Source organism: Impatiens glandulifera, chromosome 3 (genome assembly GCF_907164915.1).
Source record: "Impatiens glandulifera chromosome 3, dImpGla2.1, whole genome shotgun sequence".
Taxonomy (NCBI): domain Eukaryota; kingdom Viridiplantae; phylum Streptophyta; class Magnoliopsida; order Ericales; family Balsaminaceae; genus Impatiens; species Impatiens glandulifera.
In genome coordinates, this window is record NC_061864.1 from 8,317,521 (window position 1) to 8,342,773 (window position 25,253).

At 29.8% G+C, this 25,253-nt stretch overlaps 3 protein-coding genes across 3 annotated transcripts; 1 reads left to right on the plus strand and 2 right to left on the minus strand.

Moving 5' to 3' along the window:
• Nucleotides 1–1,889: 1,889 nt before the first annotated feature.
• LOC124932402 lies at nt 1,890–3,677 on the plus strand. The gene has a single exon (XM_047473022.1). It carries the CDS (start codon nt 2,228–2,230, stop codon nt 3,521–3,523), a length of 1,296 nt encoding a protein of 431 aa, XP_047328978.1. The 5' UTR covers nt 1,890–2,227; the 3' UTR covers nt 3,524–3,677.
• An 8,314-nt stretch (nt 3,678–11,991) lies between these two features.
• Nucleotides 11,992–19,143, minus strand: LOC124929635 (extensin-2-like). Its single transcript, XM_047470036.1, has 5 exons — nt 17,410–19,143; nt 17,306–17,336; nt 17,133–17,231; nt 12,265–13,478; nt 11,992–12,168 (listed from the first exon to the last, which is right to left on the minus strand). The coding sequence occupies exons 1-4, from the start codon at nt 19,126–19,128 to the stop codon at nt 12,310–12,312; spliced, it is 3,018 nt and encodes a 1,005-aa protein (XP_047325992.1). The 5' UTR covers nt 19,129–19,143; the 3' UTR covers nt 11,992–12,168; nt 12,265–12,309.
• A 2,835-nt stretch (nt 19,144–21,978) lies between these two features.
• Nucleotides 21,979–23,769, minus strand: LOC124929636 (1-acyl-sn-glycerol-3-phosphate acyltransferase 3-like; the record flags this gene model as incomplete). Its single annotated transcript, XM_047470037.1, has 9 exons — nt 23,692–23,769; nt 23,300–23,422; nt 23,160–23,199; nt 23,013–23,086; nt 22,829–22,888; nt 22,646–22,723; nt 22,409–22,567; nt 22,165–22,293; nt 21,979–22,071 (listed from the first exon to the last, which is right to left on the minus strand). Coding segments are annotated over exons 1-9 (834 nt in total), but the record flags the coding sequence as incomplete, so codon positions are not given.
• Between the last annotated feature and the right edge of the window lie 1,484 nt (nt 23,770–25,253).

The window sequence follows — 25,253 nt, forward strand, 5'->3', positions numbered from 1 at the left end:
GACAACAAAATGATGGCTTACTTATTTTCTGTTAGTTATGAGAAAATTCATAATTGTTTTGGGTAAATAGTACTCATTATTCCAATTCATTAAAAAACCATATCAAAGATAAGGAGATAATATTCACACTAAACAAAATATCATAAATAAATCAAAGCAACCAAAATATAATATAAATGTAAAAAAACTAAATACTAAAATATAGAACAATTAATTATGTTATTTTTTAATGATGCCTACAAATATGAACCTATCTATAGAGTAATAAAATATGTTAATTAACCAACTATTATACTAGCTAGGTTTTCTTAGGATTACATGGCGAATCATTTTTACTCTGAAAATGGGTAATTAACATCAGGAAGTGAACATTTACATGTATGACTATAATGTTAAGTTTTGTTTAATTGATATACATGATTTTTCGTTGAAGATGAATAACAAATTTTTAACACAATTGACAAATTATTTCATAATATAATTTAAAATAACATGTTTATTCAACAAAATAAATAAATAAATAAAAATCCATATATAACTAAAATGCCAAAAACTAACCAAAAAAATACATGCAAGAAATCTTTTAAAATATCAACTTCAATTTTTATTTTTTTTTAAGTAAGAGTGTATACTTTAAATAAATCTTAATGTTTACCGATAATTTGTTGTTAAAGAGAGAAAAAAATAGTTACCATTCAAAATGAACAATTAAACAAGCTAGACCCGGGTTCAGATTGGGATTTAGGGTCTAAAAACGTGTTATTTAAAAAGAAATGGTTAATGATATTTTTGTAGAGATAGTGATCTTATTTATATAAAAAATTTAAAACATATTAATATAAATAATAATTTAAAATAAAAAATATTTTAATATTTTGTTTAATAACATATTAATATAAATAATAATTTAAAATAAAAAATATTTTAATATTTTGTTTAATTAATTGAGTGATGTAATGAATAAGAAAGAGAGTAATATATATTTTTTATTAAATTATTTAAATAAGTCAGATTAAACCGGCCTTAATTTAGTATAAGGCATCTCCACCTACCGCTAAACGCAAACCCATACCCAATTTTTGCTCCAACCCAACTGGCCTTGTCGCAAACTCATATCCATTTTTTACTCTCTTTTTAAAAAAAACCCGCATATTTACGTATCTACAGTTCATTTTGCAAAAAAAATCTAATTTTTTAAATGAGTCCTTCTAATATATAAACTCTTTAATTTAAATATTAAACTTGTTTATATTAATTATTTAAAACATTTCACTTTGGTGTTTTAATTTTTAATTTTAAGATAAAATATTATAATATTTTTTAAATGTATAATTAAATCATTAAATTATACTATACTTGAAATTTTATCTATTTTTTTATTTTACGTTATTATTGAACTATTTTGTTGTGTATGAATTATTGATATATAATTAATTTTATCTTAATTTTATTAAAAGAATAAAAAAAGATTGGAATTAAATATGTAAAATTGATAAATATATAGATAATATTAATAAAGTTAAAAAGTTAGTGTAAAAAAAAATATTTTAAAAATATTCTTTTGAGTTTGAAAATAAATTTTTGTGTTGAAAATGAATTAATATTGATGTGACGGTTACTAGTCACTGCATCTTGGTTTTAAGAATGAGTTTGAAAATAGATTTGTAAGTCATGTTGGAGATGTTCTAACAAAATTTATATAAAATATTTAGGCAAATTAAATCAGCTTGTTTAAATAAATGTATAGGTCCCATTTTAAATAGCTGGTAATACTTTAGGTCCCATTTGAATATTCCAGCCTTTGAAATAATATAATTGTGAAAATTAATTTATGATATGATATAAAACTGGGAATAAAATGTACGATGTAATGAAAGAAATGAACATAAGAGAAGAATATGCTTTTTTCCGCTTCAGCGTTCAATAGGAAGATGAACAGGGCTTTCTAATTCTTCTATCTCTCTCTCGCCGGTGACCGATCAATGAATTGATTATACGGATGCAGCTATTGCAAAGGTGAGCTCTTTACCCATCTCTGTTCTTGCGATCGATCTTTCTTGCTCCAAGTTATTTACTGGACTTTTACTATCTTGCGGTTCTGGCCACAACTATATATCTAGTAAATGGAAACCTGCTTTTGATTCTAAATGGGTAAGAGATTCTTTTCTATTTCTCGCGTTTTCAATGTCAGCGCTTAAATAATTGAAGGAAATTTGGGGATTTTCTGATGGAAAATTGGGGTTTTGGAGACCTTGAATCTCCTATTCAAAGGAATCATCAACTGGTCCATGAGCCTCATAATCACCACCATCATATGCATCTTTCAATGAACATGATGACAGGAATTGAGAGCGAGCTCCACCCAATTGGGCATACAGGACAAAAGCTTTCAAATTTGAGTTCTAGCAAAGTAGGTTGCAGTGGTAATTATAACATCAAGAACGACAATTTGAGCGAAGGTGATGATGATCTGTGTTTCAATGATGATTGTGCTGGGATTTTGATGAAGGGTAAGAAGGGGATGGCGTCGTCACCTTGGCAAAGAATGAAGTGGACGGACAATATGGTTAAGCTTTTGATAGCTGTTGTTGCTTCTGTTGGGGAAGATGGCACGCCCGAAGGCCTGGAGGGGATGAAGAGAAAGTCTACTGCCTTACAAAAGAAAGGGAAATGGAAAACAGCCTCTAAGATAATGATAAGCAAAGGTTGTTATGTTTCACCTCAGCAGTGCGAGGATAAATTTAATGATTTGAACAAGAGGTACAAAAAGTTAAACGACATTCTTGGGAGGGTAAATTCCTGCAGAGTGGTAGAAGACCCTTCTATCATGGACTCTATGATGATGCCTCAGTTATCTGCTAAAACGAAGGAGGAGGTAAAGAAAATATTGGGATCAAAGCATTTGTTTTATAAGGAAATGTGTGCTTATCATAGTGGACAAAGGATACCCAATTGTGAAGATATAGATTTACATATTGTTCATCCTCCAGTCTCTAGAAAGTGTTCAAAGGACAGTACTACTTATGGTTCGGCTGGGGAAGATGCTCATGAAGATGACGGAGACAGTGAAAGTGAAGATGATCATAACTCGGACGATGAAGATGGCAATGATAGGCTGTTAGAGGAGTTTGCGCAGAAACAGTACATTAATAATAAAGGGGATAGAAGTTGTGGTTTTGATGAAGAAATGTCTGAGAAATTTCGAGACCCTTCAATTTCACAGTGGGATAGAAGCCAGTGGATTAAGAAAAAGATTTTTCAGCTTGAAGAGGAGAACATTAATATTCAAGTAGAAGGTTTGGAAATAAAGAAACGGTTTTTCAAGTGGTGCAGGTTTCGCAGCAAAAAAGAGAGGGAGTTGGAGAGACAGAGGCTTGAGAATGAGAGGATGATGTTGGAGAATGATCGGATGGAGTTACAGTTGAAGGATAAGGATTTAGAGATGAAATGTAAGCCGACATATGAAGCAGTACTACCATTTGCACCAATGTTTTGCAATAATATGGATAGTATGCCCAAATGATCCAACTATATATATATTTGATATAACCATGCATCCATACTTTCTGCTACTGAGATCTTGTGCTGAATGTTTCATTAACAGTGTCAATTAACATATATAACTTTTCAGAAACAGTTTGTTTAAAACTTTATACACCAAATTGGTCATTGTCATTCATCTCTGTCTCTGTTTCTACAATTCTTTCTAGGTTTATGATAATTTGAATGAGTTAAGTTTACAGATAGAGTTTGTTTTCACCACCATGAGCTGTCTGTATTCTTATGAGTTGTGTGTTTTATCATCATTCCTCTCTTTCTGTTGCACTTTTCTTTCATAAAATAGGCATCTTCCATATATGTACTTTTGTTTGTACAGTGTAAGCTTGTGTTTAATTGCCATTTGAATTAAGTTCATTATTTTGATAATTTTCTGCCAGTTTTACTCAGATCCAGATTTCATTCATAATTGCACAACTAAACCATGTGTGGAGAAAATAAAATAATGTGAACCTTAGACCCTTATTCAGAAACTTAAATATTATTGATTAGAATGAGAAATGTCACATTGAATAATATATAAAATCTCCCAATTGAGATTACAAACTTAGCTGCCATTCAAATTGATTAGCAATTATATAAGCTAACATATATCCTTCATAGTGGATCTATTAAGGGGTTCAGGTAAGCTTGAACATATCGACCTTCTAATTTTTTTAATTTGTTTTTCTAATTGAAAAAAATAGTACGTAGTACATTCATTTTACTTGTTTTATCAATAATTTTTGTTTTATATTTTTAAGCCACCAAAAACAAATTCAAACCCACCCAAATCCTAATTTATAGATCCTCCATTAATATACAATTAAACTAGTAAAAAGTCCGTGCGTTTGCACGAATGTAAGTTAACACATATATTAACTAAAAAAACATGGAAAATAAAATTAAAAATCAACGTCGAAATGCCACTAAATGCTTGTAGTTGCTACTTAAATCTACCATTCAAATTAATTTGTTTGTATTATTTTTTGTAAATTCTAATATAAATAGATATTATAATAGTTAGTCTAAGTTGTAAATATAAAAAAATATAAGATGAAATAAGAAGTGGAATGAATATCGATAATTTGACAATATTTTTTATTACATTTTTTAAGGTTGTAAGGATCGTAATTGGACACAACACAAGGAATCAGAAATTCTAATTTCTCAAAATTTATGACTATAAATATCATTTAAAAGTCCTACCAATTTGAGACTATAAATATCAAACAAAACTCTTATTCATAGTGTCGATCATCCGATAAGAATTTAGTGGTTCTACACATTCAAACAATAAAATTGTTGTTCGAAATTTCTCTTTTTATGTTTTGCAGATAATTTCATTTTAAATGGAATAGATAAAAAAGTAATAGAGAATAAAAAGTATAATATCAAAAGGCTAAGAATTTGATAATATTCTCAATAAACATCTTATTATTTCAATTTCATATCATCAAAATATAGAATAGTGACAAAAAAATAAATAAGTTTATTACCAAATGTAAAGACAAATACATATATAAATATCAAAATAATGTAGATATTGAACAACCACCAATATAACATTAAAGTTAAAATATGTCAAAAAATAATAATAATAAAGTTAATAATAATAATAATAATAATAAAAATAAAGTATCAATTGTTTATGAATTTACTTGTACCACCTAACAATTTGTCTAAAATTTTGTAAAATGAAACTCATTTTTTTGTTGGTGTCGAAATACTTATAATCCAATTTCCATAATATTTGCATTAATTAGTTATAAATTATGACTGAAGGGGTTTGTTTTATTTTATGTTAATTATTTGAATAAATTAATAATATATATGAATTGAAGGTTGTAATAATATTAATATCCGTTAATTTTATTTCTATTAATTAGTTATAAATTAAAATGAAACTGAATGATTTATTACGTTAGTGAATTAATATTAATATTTAATGCAAATCTCAAATAGAACGGAGGTTATAATAATCTGAATTAATATTAATTTTATTTCTAATAATTTATTTTATGTATGGGAGGTTATAATAATATTTATTATCAGTTAGTGAACATATTCAATGTTAGTATACTTTTTTACCATTTAAATCTCCTAAATAGTTTTCATAATTAATATTAATATTTAATACAAATCTCAATAATTTTAGATGAGAAGGGTTTATTTTATTTGGATTTATTTATAAATAATCAAATTATTTAGGTTATATTTGTTAAGTTTATTTTTACTAACATTAAAAAAAAAAAATAAGAGTATCAAAAACTAAAATATACCAAAAAATAGTAGTTGCACAATAAAATTAAATTCATAAAACAAATTATTATTTCATTAAAATTAGGAGGATTTATTTTATTTGATGTTAATTATTTGAATAAATTATTAATATATATGAATTGAAGGTTATAATAATATTTGTTATCAGTTAATTTTATTTATAATAATTAGTTATAAATTAGAATGAAACTGAATTAATTAGAGATTATAATAATATTTATTATTCATTAGTGTGAACATATTCAATATTCAATGTAATGTAAGTATATTTTTTTACAATTTAAATCTTTTAAATAGTTTTCATAATTAATATTAATATTTAATACAAATCTCAAATGACATTTTAGATGAGAAGGGTTTATTTTATTTGAATTTTTTATAAATAATCAAATTATTTAGATGAAATATTTAATAAAAAATATTAATATATATAGATGGTAGGTTATATTTATTGAGTTTATTTTTATTAACATTTTTTTAATAAAAATAGGAGTATCAAAAACTAAAATATACCATAAAATTAGTAGATAAAAATAGTAGTTGCACAATAAAATTAAATTCATAAAACACATTATTATTTCATTAAAATTATGAGTATTAAACAAATTATTCCAAGTTAGTGTATACATAAGAAATCTAAAGCTAAACACAATTATCTCAAAATTAAAATATTTTAAGTAAACAAACATTCAGACAATAGTTTGCATCTAGAAGTATAATGGCATATAATGGCTGAAAGTACCTGAAATAAACCAAATAAAATCAAGAATTAATGTAATAGAAAAAATAAAAAATCTTTTTACAAATGAATTTTATGATAAAATGATCTAAATTTCACTGACTTACCAATGCTCACACCTTCAGGCATGATAACACACCTTCAGGCATGATAACACGATTATCACAAAAGACAACTTTGCATAACCATGATAGCACCATTATCGCCAAAACCTAATAAAAAAATCAAAGTTGTTTAATCTTGAATCCAATGAACCCATCATCTCCATCAAAACATCAATTGAAATATTAAAAATCAACATATTAAAGTGATGACTAAAAGGACTTGAAACCAAGCAAACAAATCGGGAATTATTATATATATATATATAGTCTCTAGATAACTTTGCTCTCATTTGTCTTTGAATAACAAAATAAGACTTAAGGAGAGACGAAACATAATTGAGAAGAAAAGTTATATTTCAAGAACTAATAAAAATAAAAATATATGATAAGAAGTTTAGACTTGAGCTCAAGAGTTCATACCACATTACACAAATATGGATCTTCTTTGAAATAACTGAAAGCCTCGTTCTCCCTATGAAAATGACAACATTACGTCTACAAAAACTCAAGAAAAAATAGTCATTGCATCTATAACAAATAAAGACCTTTTTCAGAATATGTATAATCAATCACTTTCTATAACAAATAAAGATCTAAGCCTTAGAACGAAAGAAGAGAGAGAAATATATATATTTAAGAAAGAGAAAATACCTATGAAAGAAGAGAGAGAAATATATATATTTAAGAAAGAGAAAATATCTATGATGATGATGTTGATCATTTTGGAGATAGCGTGATTAATATATATAATATTTTAGACGAGAATTAGGTTTATTTTTAAAATAATTAATAAAAAAATATTAATATATATATGTATATATATAAAAGAGTAACAGACATATAATAATTAATGATGAAAGTTAATAGAATTGATGAAAAAATATATATTTTATATATTATTAGTGTGAATATATATATGGTAAGGGATAAAAAAACAATTAATTGATAAAGATAAATGAAGAGAGAGAAATATATATATATTTCTAAGAAAGAGAAAATACTATAATGATGATGTGAATAATTTTGGAGAGAGCGTGATGTACACCTCCAACCTTTTAAATTAAGCGTTATTAGATATATATTGATTACTTGTAACCAAAATAAGATTCAAAATAGAATATCCTTGATCAGTAATTGACTATAACATTTTCTTGAGTGATAATAAATTTATCTTTTTGGATTAACTACGTCATATAAAGAAATTATCGATTTGAATTTTTTAAGAAATTATTATTCCTATAAGTTACTTGAGGAGTCAACTAATTAAGCCTAATTAAGCTATTAAATTATTTATTAGGTTTCTTATTAATGGTAAGTTCAAATATGATCATGATTGATCAACACAATCTCTATTGTTTTAATACAGATTATAGACTTACCTAAATATCTCAATATAGGTTAAATGTTTTTTTTAATATTTAAAAAATTGGCACTAATCCTCTATCATGTCTCCACTTCAATATAAATTGTTTTCTCTTCACTTTAACTTAAAACGTTTTCAACGTGAATTAATAAATTTTTACTTATACCCTATTGGTTAAATATATTTTCTTTTGTATACATTTTTATTTTTATGTTTCTTATTTTCTTTAAATAATTCTTCATTTTATTTTAAAATTTTAAGGAGTTATAAAGAATGTACTATCATTAGGTTCGGTTAGTCCTTTAATTAGGATACTTGTATATTTTTATTCTATAAAATAAAAAAAAATTATATCATTCCCAAATTCATCCACAAAAGAATCTATTTTATTATATATATATATATATATATATATATATATATATATATATATATATATATATTTATATTTAAGCATATAATAAAATAATTAATAAATTTAATAACATTCCTGAAATTCAAAGAATCTAATTAAATATAATTTTTTATTTATTTTTTTAGCACATAAAAAATTAAATATGATGATATCAACCAATTATAAATAATTTAAAATTTATATAAAAATATTATTTAGTTAACAATTATAAAAGTTAATGTACAAAATATTTAACATTTATCAGGTTAAAAATTTAGAATAATTTGCCTAAGTTTTTATACTCATTATCTCTCAATAATAAATGTTAATTTAACAATTAGTTAAATTAAAATAATTTGAACCTCAAAACCTCCGTCCTTTCTATCTAATCTCTGTTTTGACTCCAGATATTATGAATCATGATATCTATCCATCTTAATTCATTTACGCCTGCATAAATACAAGTTTTCTTTATTAGGGTGTGTTTGAAAACCTTGGAATTGGTATTGGAATTGGAAGAATTGAAAGAATTGGAGGGTCCAATTCCAATTCTTATGTTTGTTAGACACTTCAATATTAAGAATTGGAATTGGAATTAGAATTCCAATGGAATTCAATATAGTGTAATTTGATAGTTCTCAATTTCTATCTTTTAAGGTCGGGATTGTAATTCCAAATTAACACGGTTTTTCATATTTTTGACATGTTTAACACGTTTTTCACACATTAAACACGTTTTACACGTTTTTAACATATTTTTTACACGTTTAACATATTTTCATATTTTGGCACGTTTAACACGTTTTTGGCGCGTTTAACACGTTTTTGGCACGTTTAACATGTTTTTGACACATTTAACACGTTTTTCACGTCCTTGACACGTCTAACACGTTTTTGACACGTTTAACATGATTTTCACGTTTTTAACACGTTTTGGGCACGTTTAACACGTTTTTGTCACGTTTAACACGTTTTGACACATTTAACACGTTTTTCACGTCCTTGACATGTTTAACACGTTTTTGACACATTTAACACGTTTTTCACGTCTTTGACACGTTTAACATGTTTTTGACACGTTTAACATGATTTTCACGTTTTTAACACGTTTAACACGTTTTTGACACGTTTAACACATTTTTGACACGTTTAACACATTTTTTATATTTTGGCACATTTTGCACGTTTTGGCACGTTTAACAAGTTTTTCACATATTTAACACATTTTTGACGCGTTTAACACGTTTTCACGTTTTTGACACATTTAACACGTTTTTTTTACATTTTTGACATGTTTAACGTGTTTTCACGTTTTTGACACATTTAACACGTTTTTTTTACGTTTTTGATACGTTACCACATTTTGACACCTTTTACACATTTTTCACGTTTTGGCACGTTTAACAAGTTTTTCACATATTTAACACATTTTTGACACGTTTAACATGTTTTCACGTTTTTGACACATTTAACACATTTTTTTACGTTTTTGACACGTTTACCACATTTTTGACACTTTTAACACGTTTTGACACATTTAACAAGTTTTTCACATTTTTAACACGTTTTGACACGTTTAACACGTTTTCACGTTTTTGACATATTTAACACATTTTCTTATGTTTTCAACACGTTTAACATGTTTTCACGTTTTTAACACATTTAACACTTTTTTTTACGTTTTTGACACGTTTACCACATTTTTGACACGTTTAACACGTTTTGGCATGTTTAACAAGTTTTTCACATGTTTGGAACGTTTAACACGTTTTTGACACGTTTTCATGTTTTTAACACGTTTAATACGTTTTAACACGTTTAACACGTTTTTCACGTTTTGGCACGTTTAATAAGTTTTTCACTTATTTGACACATTTAACACATTTTTGATATGTTTAACACGTTTTTACGTTTTTGATAGGTTTAACACGTTTTAAACCTATCAAAACATGTGAAAAACATGTTAAACATAGTAAAATGTCAAAAACATGTTAAATGTGCCAAAAATGTGAAAAACGTGTGAAAAAACGTGAAAACGTGTGAAAACGTGAAAAACATGTTAAAACGTGTAAAACGTGTTAAAACGTGTGAAAAACGTGAAAACGTGTGAAAACGTGAAAAACGTGTAAAAAAACGTGTGAAAAACATGAAAAACGTGTTAAAACATGTGGAAAACATGTAAAAAAACATGAAAGATGTGTGAAAAACGTGAAAAACTTGTTAAAACGTGTGAAAAAAGTAAAAAACGTGTTAAAACGTGTAAAAAACGTGAAAACGTTTGAAAACGTGTGAAAAACGTGAAAAACGTGAAAAACGTGTGAAAAACGTGTGAAAAACGTGGAAAATGTGTGAAAAACGTGTTAAAATGTGTAAAAACGTGAAAACGTGTAAAAAACGTGAAAACGTGTGAAAACGTGTAAAAAAACGTGTTAAAACGTGTGAAAAACGTGAAAACGTGTGAAAAACATGTGAAAAACGTTTGAAAAACGTGAAAAATGTGAAAAACGTGTGGAAAGCGTGTTAAAACGTGTGAAAAACGTGAAAAACGTATGAATAATGTGAAAAACGTGTTAAAACGTGTAAAAAACGTGTGAAAATGTGAAAAAATGTCAAAAACGTATTAAACGTGCCAAAACGTGAAAACATATTTTAAAAGTTAACATTTTGAACCGATATTTTATTTTACAAACATTGGAATTAGAATTGAATTACAATTCCATCATTTTCCCAAACATAGGAATTGGAATTGAATTACAATTCTATCATTTTTCCAAACATAGGAATTGAATTGTAATTCAATGTCAATTCTCATGGAATTGGAATTAGAATTCCAATGCCAATTCCAATTCCAATTCCCCCTCATCAAACACACCCTTAATGATTTTGTTTCTTATGATGTTCGTTTTTATTTGATTGTAACTTAGTTATAGCAAACTATTTTTAACAAGTTCATACCTTAAATTAATTTTGGGTCTTTACAAGTCCTAATTAAGTTTTTGAGTGTTAACAATCTCATATACAGTTGGACAAGACAATATATCTGGTTTATAAATTAATTAGTTTGACCTAATTATCATATGATCAAGGTTTTTTTCTTAATTTGAACAGTACTAATTAACTAATTAATTTTGGTGGTCAAAGAAGTAGTTGAAGTACTTAATTATATATTAAATAGCTGATCAATAATCTAATTTATATATTAAATAGTTGAAGTACAGTTAAAGTGCATGATAAAAGAGTTTGTTTAAAATATCAAATATTTTATTCCAATTACAAACATGTTAATTTCAAGTCAGTAATAAAAATTATAACACAAATCAAATTAGTCCCGGTTTATTTTTTTCATGAAATTTAAGGTCTACATTATTGACTTTTTAAAATTATTCATGTCTTTTCCACCCAATGAAAAGATGTAATGTTTTCCTTCAATCTTGCTGTCCTCTTTTCTTTTCTTGCATTAATGTAAATACTATTTGTAATTCGATTTAGAGAACATTATTGAATATCAACAGATTTTTAAGGTTCAAAATGAAACTTTATTATTTATATTATGAAATGGATATTATTAGACATCAATAAACTTCATATAACATGTGTGGATGTCCATGAACAGAATATGAATTCACTTCAAAGTACATTAACATATATTTAAAACAAGTGTTTACTCATAATTCAGGTAACACTAGAAAGAATGAGTTTCGCTCTCTAATCGTCATTCTTCTTATTGCTCTTTCAATTCAACCATGACCTGAAAAATCAGATTCAAATTTTCAATTAATTAAAACACCAAATCAATAATACTTACATTAGAGCGCCGATAGATGTCAACAACAATAATACTTACATTAAAAACAATACTATATATGGGCTTTTAATTGATTCCTTAATATTAATACTTTGGAGGTGGTGGAGACCTATAGTAGTATGGGGGTGGTGATGGAGAAGGTGGGGGTGGGGACTTGTAATAGTATGGTGGTGGTGGTGAAGGAGATGGTGGAGGTGGAGACTTGTAGTAATAAGGTGGTGGCGGTGAAGGAGATGGTGGAGGTGGAGACTTGTAGTAATAAGGTGGTGGCGGTGATGGTGATGGAGGGGGAGGGGATTTGTAATAGTAAGGAGGTGGTGGTGAAGGAGATGGTGGTGGAGGAGACTTATAGTAGTAGGGTGGTGGCGGTGATGGTGATGGAGGGGGAGGAGATTTGTAGTAGTATGGTGGAGGAGGCGATGGCGAAGGAGGTGGTGGAGATTTATAATAGTAAGGAGGCGGTGGTGATGGAGATGGTGGAGGAGGAGACTTGTAGTAATATGGTGGCGGGGGAGAAGGTGATGGAGGGGGAGGAGATTTGTAGTAGTACGGTGGAGGAGGCGAAGGAGGTGGTGGAGATTTATAATAGTAAGGAGGCGGTGGTGATGGAGATGGTGGAGGCGGAGACTTGTAGTAATATGGTGGCGGGGGCGACGGTGATGGAGGGGGAGGAGATTTGTAGTAATATGGTGGCGGGGGCGATGGTGATGGAGGAGGAGGAGATTTGTAGTAGTATGGTGGAGGAGGCGATGGCGACGGAGGTGGTGGAGATTTGTAATAGTAGGGAGGTGGTGGTGATGGAGATGGTGGAGGCGGAGACTTGTAGTAATATGGTGGAGGAGGCGATGGCGAAGGAGGAGGTGGAGATTTGTAATAGTAGGGAGGTGGTGGAGAATGAGTTGGTGGTGGAGGAGATTTGTAATAGTAGGGAGGTGGTGTGGGAGATTTGTAATAGTATGGCGGAGGTTTATATTTCTTTGTTGTTGGTGGTGGATAGTTATAATAGTAAGGAAATTGTGGCACCGAAAATGGTGGAGGAGGAGATTTGTAGATATATGGTGGCGGTGGTGGCGATGAATAAATATAAGGTGGCTCATAGGAAGCATATACGGTAGTTGTGGCCATTAGACATATAGCTAGGGCACATAGTGCCATTGGCCACAAACTATTCATTGAATTAGATAGAATGTGTTGTGAATGAATTTTTAAGATAAGGGGCTGGCTGCCTTTTATATATAGCATACAATAATTTGCTTAAGGTGGTATAAACATAATAATAAGAATTTTCTTCTCCTATCCACCACCAACCAATTAATTATTAAGAAAATTAATTTGAGACTGACTACTAAGTCTTTAAATAAAAATTAATTTTGAGTGACTACTAAGTCAATAAATATTGTGTAGAGGCCTATGAAACTTTACACAGCAAAAAATGATAAAACGTGTGTGGATCTGACTTTAACAAAATTGTGTTTTTGTTCAAAACATGTGTAAGAGACTCACTTGAACTTTGTTAGTTTTTTTAAAAAAATTTTTTAATTATAATCAAACATTATTTTATCAATTCTTTCATATATATATATATATATATATATAATCATATATTTAAATTATAAATTAAAATATTAAATTAACTTCTACCTTAAAAAATAAAGTTTCATTATATATTAATAATTTTTAAACTTTTTTATTATAAAAAACTGATCACCACTTTAAAATCATCCCTGTTAACATTTATTAAATAAATAACATATATTTTAAATAGTTTAATTTAAGTAGAAAAAAAGAAGAAATGTACAACTTGGTACGTTAGGAAAATGTAGAAAATCTAGAAAGCTGTCGTGATCAGACCATTAATTCTTTCTTAATAATGCTCCTATGCCAAAATTGAAATATTATTATAACTATATCGGTTAGGTTTGAAATTTATAATATAGTGTTGATTTTATGTAAAAAAAAGTTTTAAAGGTATTAATATATAATTTTATTTTTTTAATTAAAAATATTTTAATATTATAATTAATGGAGTTATACAATTAATGAAAGAGTAAATAAAATAATATTTTATTATGGTTAAAATTTTCAATGTAAAACTTTTTATTTATTTATTATTATTATAAAGTATCTTTATTAAGGTTTGGAATGGAACTTGCCATATTTTAGTTTAAATCAGCTTGATAATTTTTTACAATGATATTGAGATTGGAGATATGAGATATATATAGCTAGTGATAGAATTTAAAATTTTGAGTTAGTTGGGCTTGAAATTTTTTTTGATTGAATTTATAAAATTAATAAGAAAATTATGAATAAAATAAGTGAATAAATTTAATTTTTTTTTATTTTTAAATTTTTTTTTATGGAGGATTGTTATTTTTTTATAATTTTGAAAAGAGACATCCTCGCCCATATTTGTACCGTAAACTAAAAATAATTCGGGTGGGCAAATCAGCGCCTAGCAGGCACCATTTAAATTATGGATGGTAAAATAATAATTTATCTATATTAACCAAAGTAATTTATAGTTTAAATAATCTAATATAAATTCAAATATTGAGATTTTGTTTGATATATATATATTTTTTATCATTACCTGTATGAGTAACAATACAGGTAATATAAATATATAATTCTCGCTCTACCTCTTTGATTATTATCGGTCAAATAAAAAAAGAGCAAAATGGTTCTAAATAGTAAATAAGATAATTTATTTCGATAACATTTGGAAATATTACATCATCGTCTCTAATCTATATATACAATGATGTTTAATTTTTAAAGTGTCTGAATCGTCGGGTCGAGAACGGTAATTAATTTGGATATATATGTGAGAGTAAATTAATACTTGGGTCGGATTTGTGGATTGGCCCGCTCATAAACTTAAAACGGTTTAAAATAAAATTAAAAACAAAACAAGTACAACCTTTTAACCACTAGACTAATAACACTTTATATTTTAAATTAACACCAAATTAGATGAACGCGAGATATTTTAACAATATAAGTTCAACTTCTTAACTAACTAATCTACATATATATAATGATGCTTAATTTTTAAAATGTCCGGATTGTCGGGTCGAGAGATGTGATTAATTTGAATATATATGTGAGAGTAAATGAATACTTGGGTCGGATTGTGGGTTGACTCGCCCATAAACTTAAAACGGTTAAAAATAAAATTAAAATTGCTATATATATGTTTTGAAGTTGAAACCTAACAAAATAAGTACAATTATTTAACCAAGTATGATTGTGATGTGGTTTGTCGAGGGATAATATGCCGGTATCAGTTAAAAGTGGTTAAAAAAATATGAATCAAATATTTGATTGACCAAAGTGTGAGGTCAAGATGTTAATTATTAAAAAATATGAATCAAATATTTAATTAACCAAAGTGAAAGTGTAATATCACAAAATTAAAAGGTTTATTCGTAAAAAATATGTGAGAAGATAAGTTGTTTTACGGAAGTGAATAAAATGTGGAATGAGATCGTTCTATTTTTTAATTTTAATATATTATTCATTATTTATTAAGAATTTTAAACATGGAATACATATTATTATTTTTTTATTAAATTTATTTTATTTATATTTTTATCCGTTTACATCGCACACAAATCTTCCTAATTTTTATAAAATTGATTATTAAAGCTTCAACCTCCAATTAACCTTACATTGACGTAAATGGATTCTTTCTTTTCTGCCTCTTAAAATTATTGCGGATTCGGCAAGAATCTCATTTTTTTGGTAGTACGAAGGGGGAATTGGCCCAAAAATTGGATAGGGGTCAAGACGGGGCGCCAGCGGCTGACTAAAGTGCCCCCCGAATCGCGCGAAATGGTCGCCTATTACACGGCTCACAAAAATAAAATCAATAATATTTATTAGAAAAAGTTGATAAAAAAAATTCTTAAAAATTTTTTGAAAAAATCATTGTACATTTTATCAATCCACTCAACCTTATTCTTTTTTTCATATAATTAAATCATTTCTTTCGTATCAAATGAAAACAAAATCATTTTTTTTTACAATTAAAAAAATAATTGTAATTGTGATGGTGATAATGACAAAATATTAGTTTCCAAATAACCTTATAATATCAACCAAACAAATCCTTAATTTAAAACAAGATCAAACTAATAACTAAAAAACAAAATTCATAATCCTAAAAAGTTCATTAATATATTTCCAAGTTAAAAAGTTTTAGGTTAACATCACAAACTAACCCTTTAAATCCTTTAAATATATATACTCTTTAAATATATATTTATGGTAAATTAATTTACAATATATATTTAAACTAAAATAATTGAAAAATAAGATTATAAGGCTGGAAGGAATAAACATTAAGTGTTAAGAAATTTATTTATATGGTTTTGGCGACGCTTATTTTGCGACGCTTATTTTACACAGAAAATAATAAGTTGTTGTAGCGCCAAATATTAAGCGCCGCTTTTAAGCGTAGGAAAACTCTAATTTATTGTAATGTTAAAGTGCTATATGCTTCAAGTACTTTGTATTTGGATATAAAGGTCTCAATACTGGTGGAGATTAATTATGCTTATATATCTTGTAGATACTTATATTTTCCTTTACCTTATAACCTTAATTACATGAAGATGTTCATGTTTTTGTTTGTATCTTCAATAGAATGTTACATGAAGATGGTTTATTTTCCTTGACCCATTGTAGAAAATGGTTTGGAGATGTATGTTAAAAGGGAAAATTAAAGGTCACTTCCACATAGAATATAGCTAGCTCATTAAAGCATGAAGAAATCATGGTAGTGCATAAATATATAGTCCAATCATTAGAAGAAGTACATTAAGATATTAAAATAAGACAGAATAAGAATCTTTATTACAAATGAACACATAGAAACATCACAAATATATTTATTTTCAAACTGGCAGCCATTTCTCGAGCTAAATTGAGAAGTTTCCATCTCCATATCAATGCCAAAATCTTCCTTCTCGAGTTAATTATTCCTTTCACAAATCTATAGCCTGCAAGACCGAGTTGAATGCATTAATATTATTTAAATAGTTATGTATATATTCTCTTCTTTTGAGATACTTACATGAACTAATTACTTGTAGCCTTAATTCCATCTTATACAATGGAAAGATATGGAGAAGATCACTTATAATAGATTGGAGGTGGTGGAGATCTGTAATAATATGCCGGGGGAGGAGGAGAAGAATAGACATAATAAGGAGGAGGTGGTGGTGACTTGTAAACATAAGGTGGTGGAGGAGGAGACTTATAAATGTAAGGAGGAGGTGGTGGTGATGAGTAAACATATGGTGGCGGAGGTGGAGATTTGTATACATAAGGAGGTGGTGGAGGTGATGAGTAGACATATGGTGGTGGAGGTGGAGATTTGTATACATAAGGAGGTGGTGGTGGGGAGGAGTAGACATAAGGTGGTGGAGGTGGAGATTTGTATACATAAGGAGGTGGTGGTGGGGAGGAATAGACATAAGGTGGTGGAGGTGGAGATTTGTATACATAAGGAGGTGGTGGTGGTGAAGAGTAGACATACGGAGGTGGTGGTGGAGATTTGTATACATATGGAGGTGGTGGAGGAGATTTGTATACATAAGGAGGCGGTGGTGGTGAAGAGTAGACATACGGCGGTGGTGGAGGAGACTTATAAATGTATGGTGGTGGTGGGGAGGAATAAACATATGGTGGTGGGGGTGGAGATTTGTATACATATGGAGGTGGTGGTGGTGAAGAGTAGACATACGGCGGTGGTGGTGGAGATTTATAGACGTATGGTGGGGGTGGTGGGGAGGAATAAACATATGGTGGTGGGGGTGGAGATTTGTATACATATGGAGGTGGTGGTGGTGAAGAGTAGACATACGGCGGTGGTGGTGGAGATTTATAGACGTATGGTGGGGGTGGTGGGGAGGAATAAACATATGGTGGTGGGGGTGGAGATTTGTATACATATGGAGGTGGTGGTGGTGAAGAGTAGACATACGGCGGTGGTGGTGGAGATTTATAGACGTATGGTGGGGGTGGTGGGGAGGAATAAACATATGGTGGTGGGGGTGGAGATTTGTATACATATGGAGGTGGTGGTGGTGAAGAGTAGACATATGGTGGCGGTGGTGGAGATTTATAGACGTATGGTGGCGGTGGTGGAGAAGAGTAGACATATGGTGGTGGGGGTGGAGATTTGTATACATATGGAGGTGGCGGTGGTGAAGAGTAGACGTATGGTGGCGGTGGTGGAGAGGAGTAGACATAAGGTGGTGGAGGTGGGGATTTGTATACATATGGAGGTGGTGGTGGTGAAGAGTAAACATATGGCGGTGGTGGTGGAGATTTATAGACATATGGTGGGGGTGGAGGTGATGAGTAGACATAAGGTGGTGGAGGTGGAGATTTGTATATATATGGTGGGGGTGGCGGTGATGAGTAGACATATGGTGGTGGTGGTGGAGAGGAGTAGACATAAGGTGGTGGAGGTGGAGATTTGTATACATATGGAGGTGGTGGCGGTGAAGAGTAGACGTAAGGTGGAGGCGGTGGAGATTTATAAACGTACGGCGGTGGTGGTGGAGATTTGTATACATAAGGCGGTGGTGGTGGAGATTTGTATACATATGGAGGCGGTGGTGGAGAAGAGTACAAATAAGGTGGGGGTGGTGGTGATGAGTAGACATATGGAGGTGGAGGAGGAGACTTGTAATAATATGGTGGCGGTGAAGAGTAAACATACGGTGGCGGAGGTGAAGTGTAGTAATAAGACGGAGGCGGTGATGCATAGTAATAGGGTGGTGGTGATTTATCATAATCGTGGTCATCGTCATCGGCCATTACTACTTGAGTGGCCAGTAAACATATAGCCAGGGCATATATTAGTGCCCTTGGCGTAGAAGTAGCCATTTCTGGCTTGATTATAGGAATGAAAGACAATGTTTAGCAGAAACTGCAGTTTTTGTTGAGGATGCCTTTGTAATGGGAATTCGGAGCTTTTTATATAGTGATCCCCACATTTGACTATGGCTTGTTTTTGTGTGTAAATTACTACATGTTTTATAATTTATTGATAATAACCCACTAGAGAAATGACAATTTGGTGTATGAGCCTCGGAAGTTTTCAAATATATTTATTTTTTAATTTGAGCTAGCTAGATCAAGATAGAAATAGTAATTAGTTCTTATGAAATAATAAATAATTAAACAGTGGAAATGGCTCCCCCGTTGACATTAAGTGGGTCCTGCTGTCATATGAAAACGTGACAGGTCCGGCAAATTAATATTACAAACAATTAAGATAATTTAATTAGAGAATGAATAATCTCTAATTCTAATTCTAGTTAGATATTTCATGGTATTCAAATAATACAAAATTCATAATCAAGCGATTCAAGAGATCGAAAGATCAATTACGTTGACCTTCAAACTTTTAACCTGGCCTGACCATGGGGGGTTAAGGAGAGATATTATAGGTAACTTGAGGAAATTTTATGTTAAGAAACTTGTGAAAGGATGAAAAGTATAGATGATATAACAAATTATAACGCAATTAGGATTAACGGAGTCTAAGCTCGTCAAGAAGGTACCCGAAGCTCGATTACTACCCAATTTGTTTCGGAGCATTTGGTAACTATCATTTAATATTTGGTCTCGATTGTTATGGATTTTGTTATTCCCATAATCACATGTTATTAGTGTGTATTTGTTTAATTTCTTAGTTAATTAAGGTCTTATAATTATTTGAAACTCATCTCTTAGGGACTTCTTAAATAAATTTTTATTTATTAAGAAAGTTACTGGAACATATCAACTTCGGGATCGGCTAAGGGTTAGGGCGGCATAGTCAAATGTGCCAGATTTTATTTAAATTCTAATTAGAGTGGTTAATTAGGACATTCCAAATTAGTATTAACATTCAACACTTGGTGAAGAAAATATCCTTCACAAAAAAAGGACATTGAAATAATATGGTGAATAAGTCTCATCTTATCACTTTTAACTACTACATGGATTATAGAATAATTTATAATTGTTTTACCAAGTCTTCTAGTTAGAGAGTTCCATTACAAATATATATATATATATATACCACATTGTTAATTTCAATTTACGCGGTTTTGAACGTTGAATAAATTTTAAGTGAGTTTTTCGTTTGTTGACAATATTTATTTTACTTATGTGTTATTATGTGACATTTAATCACATTTAATCACAGGATAAAAATATTTATAAAAATTCCACTACAAAATCACAATTATTTCTAATTTTCATCATTAATATTACTTTAGAGCTTATATAGTTTGACATTGCTTTTTCAAACAAAAAAAATTATAGTTTGACATGGTGCATTATATATAGTTGGTTGACTAAAACTAATGAGATTATATGTTGTATTTTTTTTTGTTGGGTATCTTATTGTATAGATCTTATCCAATAGATTTGTTTTGGGGGTAAGTTGTTTTAAATCCTTTTTCTCACGCCTAATGGACTGGATTTTGTCTTGGATTAACTTAAAGCACAGTTTAATTGACCTATAAATTTGACATGATATAGAGAACACTAAGGCCATGTTATCTTAAAAGAAAATATCAAAATGTGGTAATAGTTTAAAAGTTTATTTAAGAATTTCTCTAAATAAACCAACTACTTAGAAATAGTCGATAAATTTATGATGTGTTTGATACTATCAACAATACGATTGATCTACTACTTGACATTTGTAAAATCACAAAAAAAATTAACTGTGAAATAAGAAAATATTGAATCAAACTAACCCTAAATGGAAGAATTGGTAGATATACCATACCTATCACTCAATATATAATAATTATAAAGAGTAGAGTAGTTGGGAAGAAGTCAATTTCTTACTTTTCTTTTGGTCATTTTGAGAAAAGATATATTTCTTCCAGGAATAGTATTTCCAAATTGCAATACAAAATATTAATTTAATGCATTATTGAATACAATACAATATAATTAAAGTTTATTTAAATTGTTCTTAAACAGAATGATAAAATGTTGGCAAGGTACATATATAGATAAAACCAAATTGACAGAAATAGGCTAAATACATAATCAACTTGTCAAACATTAATTATTATGATTATGGAGCAAAACCCTAAATAAATATAACACCATGTTCATTCAATTACATACAAATAAACAACAACTTGAACATAGAAATCAATCTATACTATTTACCATGTCATCTGTATATAATAATTATTCAATTTTACTAATCATTTAAGCCTATTCTGATTTGAAAATCCATAAAAAACAAACAAAATGCCAACATTCCTACTTTGGAAGAAGACTCTGCTTCAATGAATTATGTGAGGAGTCATTGGTAGCATCTGAACGCTCGGATTGGGAAAACCCGATGAACATTTGCATAACCGTCGCAATGATAACCAAAAAAACTGCACAAATTACAAACACTTCCCACCAAGGCAGGAATGTAAACCACCTGAAAAATCTATACCCGCCATAAACCAACAAACACGACCAGAACATAATAACCTGATCACACACCCAAGCCACAAATAATAATTCCATTACTTACCCAAGCCACAAATGATAATAATAAGGTTATTATTATGAAAACTCTTACAAACAAGGATCTTTTGGGTCGGCCAATGTCTTGAAAATCTTTTTCCCCAAAAGTGCCTTTGACAAGATGTTGCTCCAATAAAGCATCCTTCAAGAACATACAGGATTATTGTTGGATTTGATAACAAATAAGATTTTATGACCTACCTTGGCCACAAACAAATTCTTGCACCACTGTGCAATGCCACTATTCGTTTCAGGCAGCTCCTCCATTGGATATCGCTTAATGTGAACACGAACCTGTTTTTTTTTTTTTTATTTTGGGATCTTTCAGCAGATTTAACAAATGGGTGTTGCTCAATATGATTGACAAAGAAATGTATTTGCTCTTACCACTGATGATTTCCCGCTAAATATACTCAACATTGTTGGTTGTGGTTCATCATTAAGAATTGTCGTCACTGTAATATCATATATAGCTGGAACAAAAGATCTCATGTGATTTACAGCCGATATAAAACCCTGCCATCACACACATTACTCACTCTTTTTTCATGCTAAATATGATTTCAATTCTAAACAAACAAACAAACAAACAAACAAACAAACAAATAAAAGTTTCTGAGATGAGAACCACCTTAGTCCGGGGAACCAAGACATTCTTAGGGATGGGTAATCCAACAGACCGAGCATATTCTTGAGCTGCTAAAAGCTTTGACTGTGTTAACCGGGTCCCTTCCACAAAAAGACCAAGCCAGAAAGGCCGAGGGAAATCCTTCAGCTGCTCATAACCTGACTGCATAGACAGAAACAAAACAAAACAAAATTAAGCTGTGTACAGGAAAGAAATTCCTAATAAAGTTTCTAAAATGACCTTCAATGTGTTCTCATCTTTGGCCCAATTTCTTTCCAAGAAAATGTATTCCGAAAACCACATAGACCAACCCAGAACCTGCACATTAATTGTTTGTTTCCTATTCAAGTGGCTTCAAAGAAACTAATTTGAGAAGAACCCACATGGATTCTTTCTCCATAACATGAAAAAAAAAGAACTCACAGGGAGGTATTTGGATGATTTCTTCGTTACAGCCAAAGAACTACCAAGACAATCTGCACGCTGCCAATGCCAAAATGAAACTCAACCACTGAAGAACACGCCGACTGTGATTTCATATGCAAAATAAAGTCCCACAGCTAGAACGATACTCTTGTTAGTTGAGGTTATGAAATTAGTTAAGAACCTGAGCAAGGATCAAACCAACAAGCCAGTCAATGTCACTTCGATGATTGGGTAAAAGAAGTGCGTGTTCTTTACCTATAAAAAGAAAATACGGTTCTTATAAAAAGGAAGAAAAGTGTAGTAAATAGGGAGAATTTCAGAATGATACCCATTAGTTGAAAATCTTCAGAATCTACAAACAACTCAACCTAGCACAAGTTAATAAACCATTGCTAAGAGCTAGCAGAGAACCATACAAACTCTAATAATGTTAATAATAAGACTATAAATTAGATATGATTAAAGCACCTTCATGTTTGCCCACCAGTCAAAAAGCCATACGAGCTGTAGCCACAACAGTTCTGCAACAACTTTGTTGATCCGCCTGTAGATATTGCGGGAACATGGTCGGACAAGAATGAAGAAAAGAGCCTGAAAATGCAGAGTACAGGGAAGACACAACATTTTCTTCGGTTAGTTTCCAGTATTCCATCTAAACCTGTAAATTGTTTTCAATTATAGTCTTGTAAAGGATTTCGTAGACAGCTACATTATTAATTCATTGAAAAACCCTAATGAGGGACAAAGTGAAAGACAATCATATACGATGTGGGTTCAGAGAAGAATACTAATAATGATGGAAAAGCAAAACATGACAATCTGAAGAAGAAGAAGAAGAAGAATTTGGAGATGGTGAATACCTGAATGAAGTTCACAATGAGGCCTGAGAGAAGGAAGAGGATACCCAGGGGAAGAATAACGAGAGATGGAATCGCCATTGCATAATATCACCAATCCTAACATAGAAAGAAAGAAAGAGAGAATGAGAAATATGAGATGTTCTGTAATTGGAGGGAAAACCATTTTCTTTCTTTAGTCTGTCTGTTGGTTTGGCCGTTGTTCTAGGGGGGATAAACTTTCCTTCTTTTTTTTTCTTTTTTTTTTAACCTTTTCGTGTATATGAATTTATTTTTTAAATCATTATTTTATTTAAGAGCTATTATTTTATTTTTTGTTTTTTTAGAATATTTATGTGTAATTTAAAAAAAAATGATAAAAAAATGGTTATTTAAAATGATATAAATAATTAGTTTTTTATATTTAAAAGTTAATAAAATTAGAATAATAGTATTTTAGTTGATAATTAGTCTAATTATCTGGGTTCAAACTTTGGGCATTTTATAATATAAAACTCGGACAAGGCGTTTTAGTTGATTTGAACATATAAGATTCAAATTATGTATGATTTTTTACTAAACGTTTGTTTATTTTATTTGACATGGTATTTTATTTTTCAAATTAGATTACATCTGTCATTTTTAATAAAAAAAAAAGAAATTTACAAACACCCTCTCTATCTTCCTCGCCAGATGATACAAGGGCAAAGAAAATGAAGACGTTCGTTCTTCTTCTTAAAAACTTAAAACTCTGGCCGGCTACTTTGGTTAAAATGCTTTGTTTTAACCGTTATAAATCAAACATTTAATCAAGAGTGGGAGACAAATGGAGAATGTTTACCTTCTTCGCAGTTGGAATCGTTGGCTGGATGATTTGGAGAAGATAGAAGAAGGAATGAAGAGGTTCGCGAGAAGAGGAGACGAAGGAAGAGAGAGGAAAGGGTGCTAGTAAATTTCTTTCTTTTTTTTTACACGTCAAATAAAATAAACGGGACTAAAATGACGTTGAGTATAAAAAACCTAAATACCAAAAGTTTGATATGTCAAAATGGTTCAAATTAAAATTCCAACTCCACATGGCAAAAATGCCCAAATTCGGTCCAAAAAGTAATTGGGCGTTGATTAAAAAAAAAAAAAAAAAAAGTTAATTATTAGAATATATATAATTATGCTTAATTTTTAAAGTGTCCGGATTGCCGGGTCGAGAGCTGTGGTTAATTTGGATATATATGTGAGAGTAAATTGATACTTGGGTTGGATTGTGGGTTGACCCGCCCATAAACTTAAAACGGATAAAAATAAAATTAAAAATACTATAGGTATGGTTCAAACTTGCAACCTAACAAAATAAGTACAATTCTTTAACCAACTAGGCTAATAACACTTTATATTTTAAATTCAACACCCAATTTGATGAACGCGGTAGTTCATCAATAGTTTTTAATCATTCATAATTCTCTTTTGACTCCGCGCTATAGATTTCACTATTATTAGTGAGCAATAATCGAAGAATTACGTCATATTTATAGAGATAAGGGACATAGTTCATATGAATATAGTAAGTCTCGTCTGGACTACTTTAATTG

What these genes read in the sequence shown, in the direction of transcription:
- LOC124932402 (XM_047473022.1), top strand. Translation starts at nt 2,228, where the DNA reads ATGGAAAATTGGGGTTTTGGAGACCTTGAATCTCCTATTCAAAGGAAT.
- LOC124929635 (XM_047470036.1), bottom strand. Translation starts at nt 19,128, where the DNA reads ATGGCTACTTCTACGCCAAGGGCACTAATATATGCCCTGGCTATATGT. An exon ending in GCTACAAGTAATTAGTTCAT is followed by an intron (nt 17,232 to 17,305) that starts GTAAGTATCTCA and finishes TCGGTCTTGCAG; the next exon opens with GCTATAGATTTGTGAAAGGA. An exon ending in AGCTCGAGAAATGGCTGCCA is followed by an intron (nt 13,479 to 17,132) that starts GTTTGAAAATAA and finishes TACCACCTTAAG; the next exon opens with CAAATTATTGTATGCTATAT.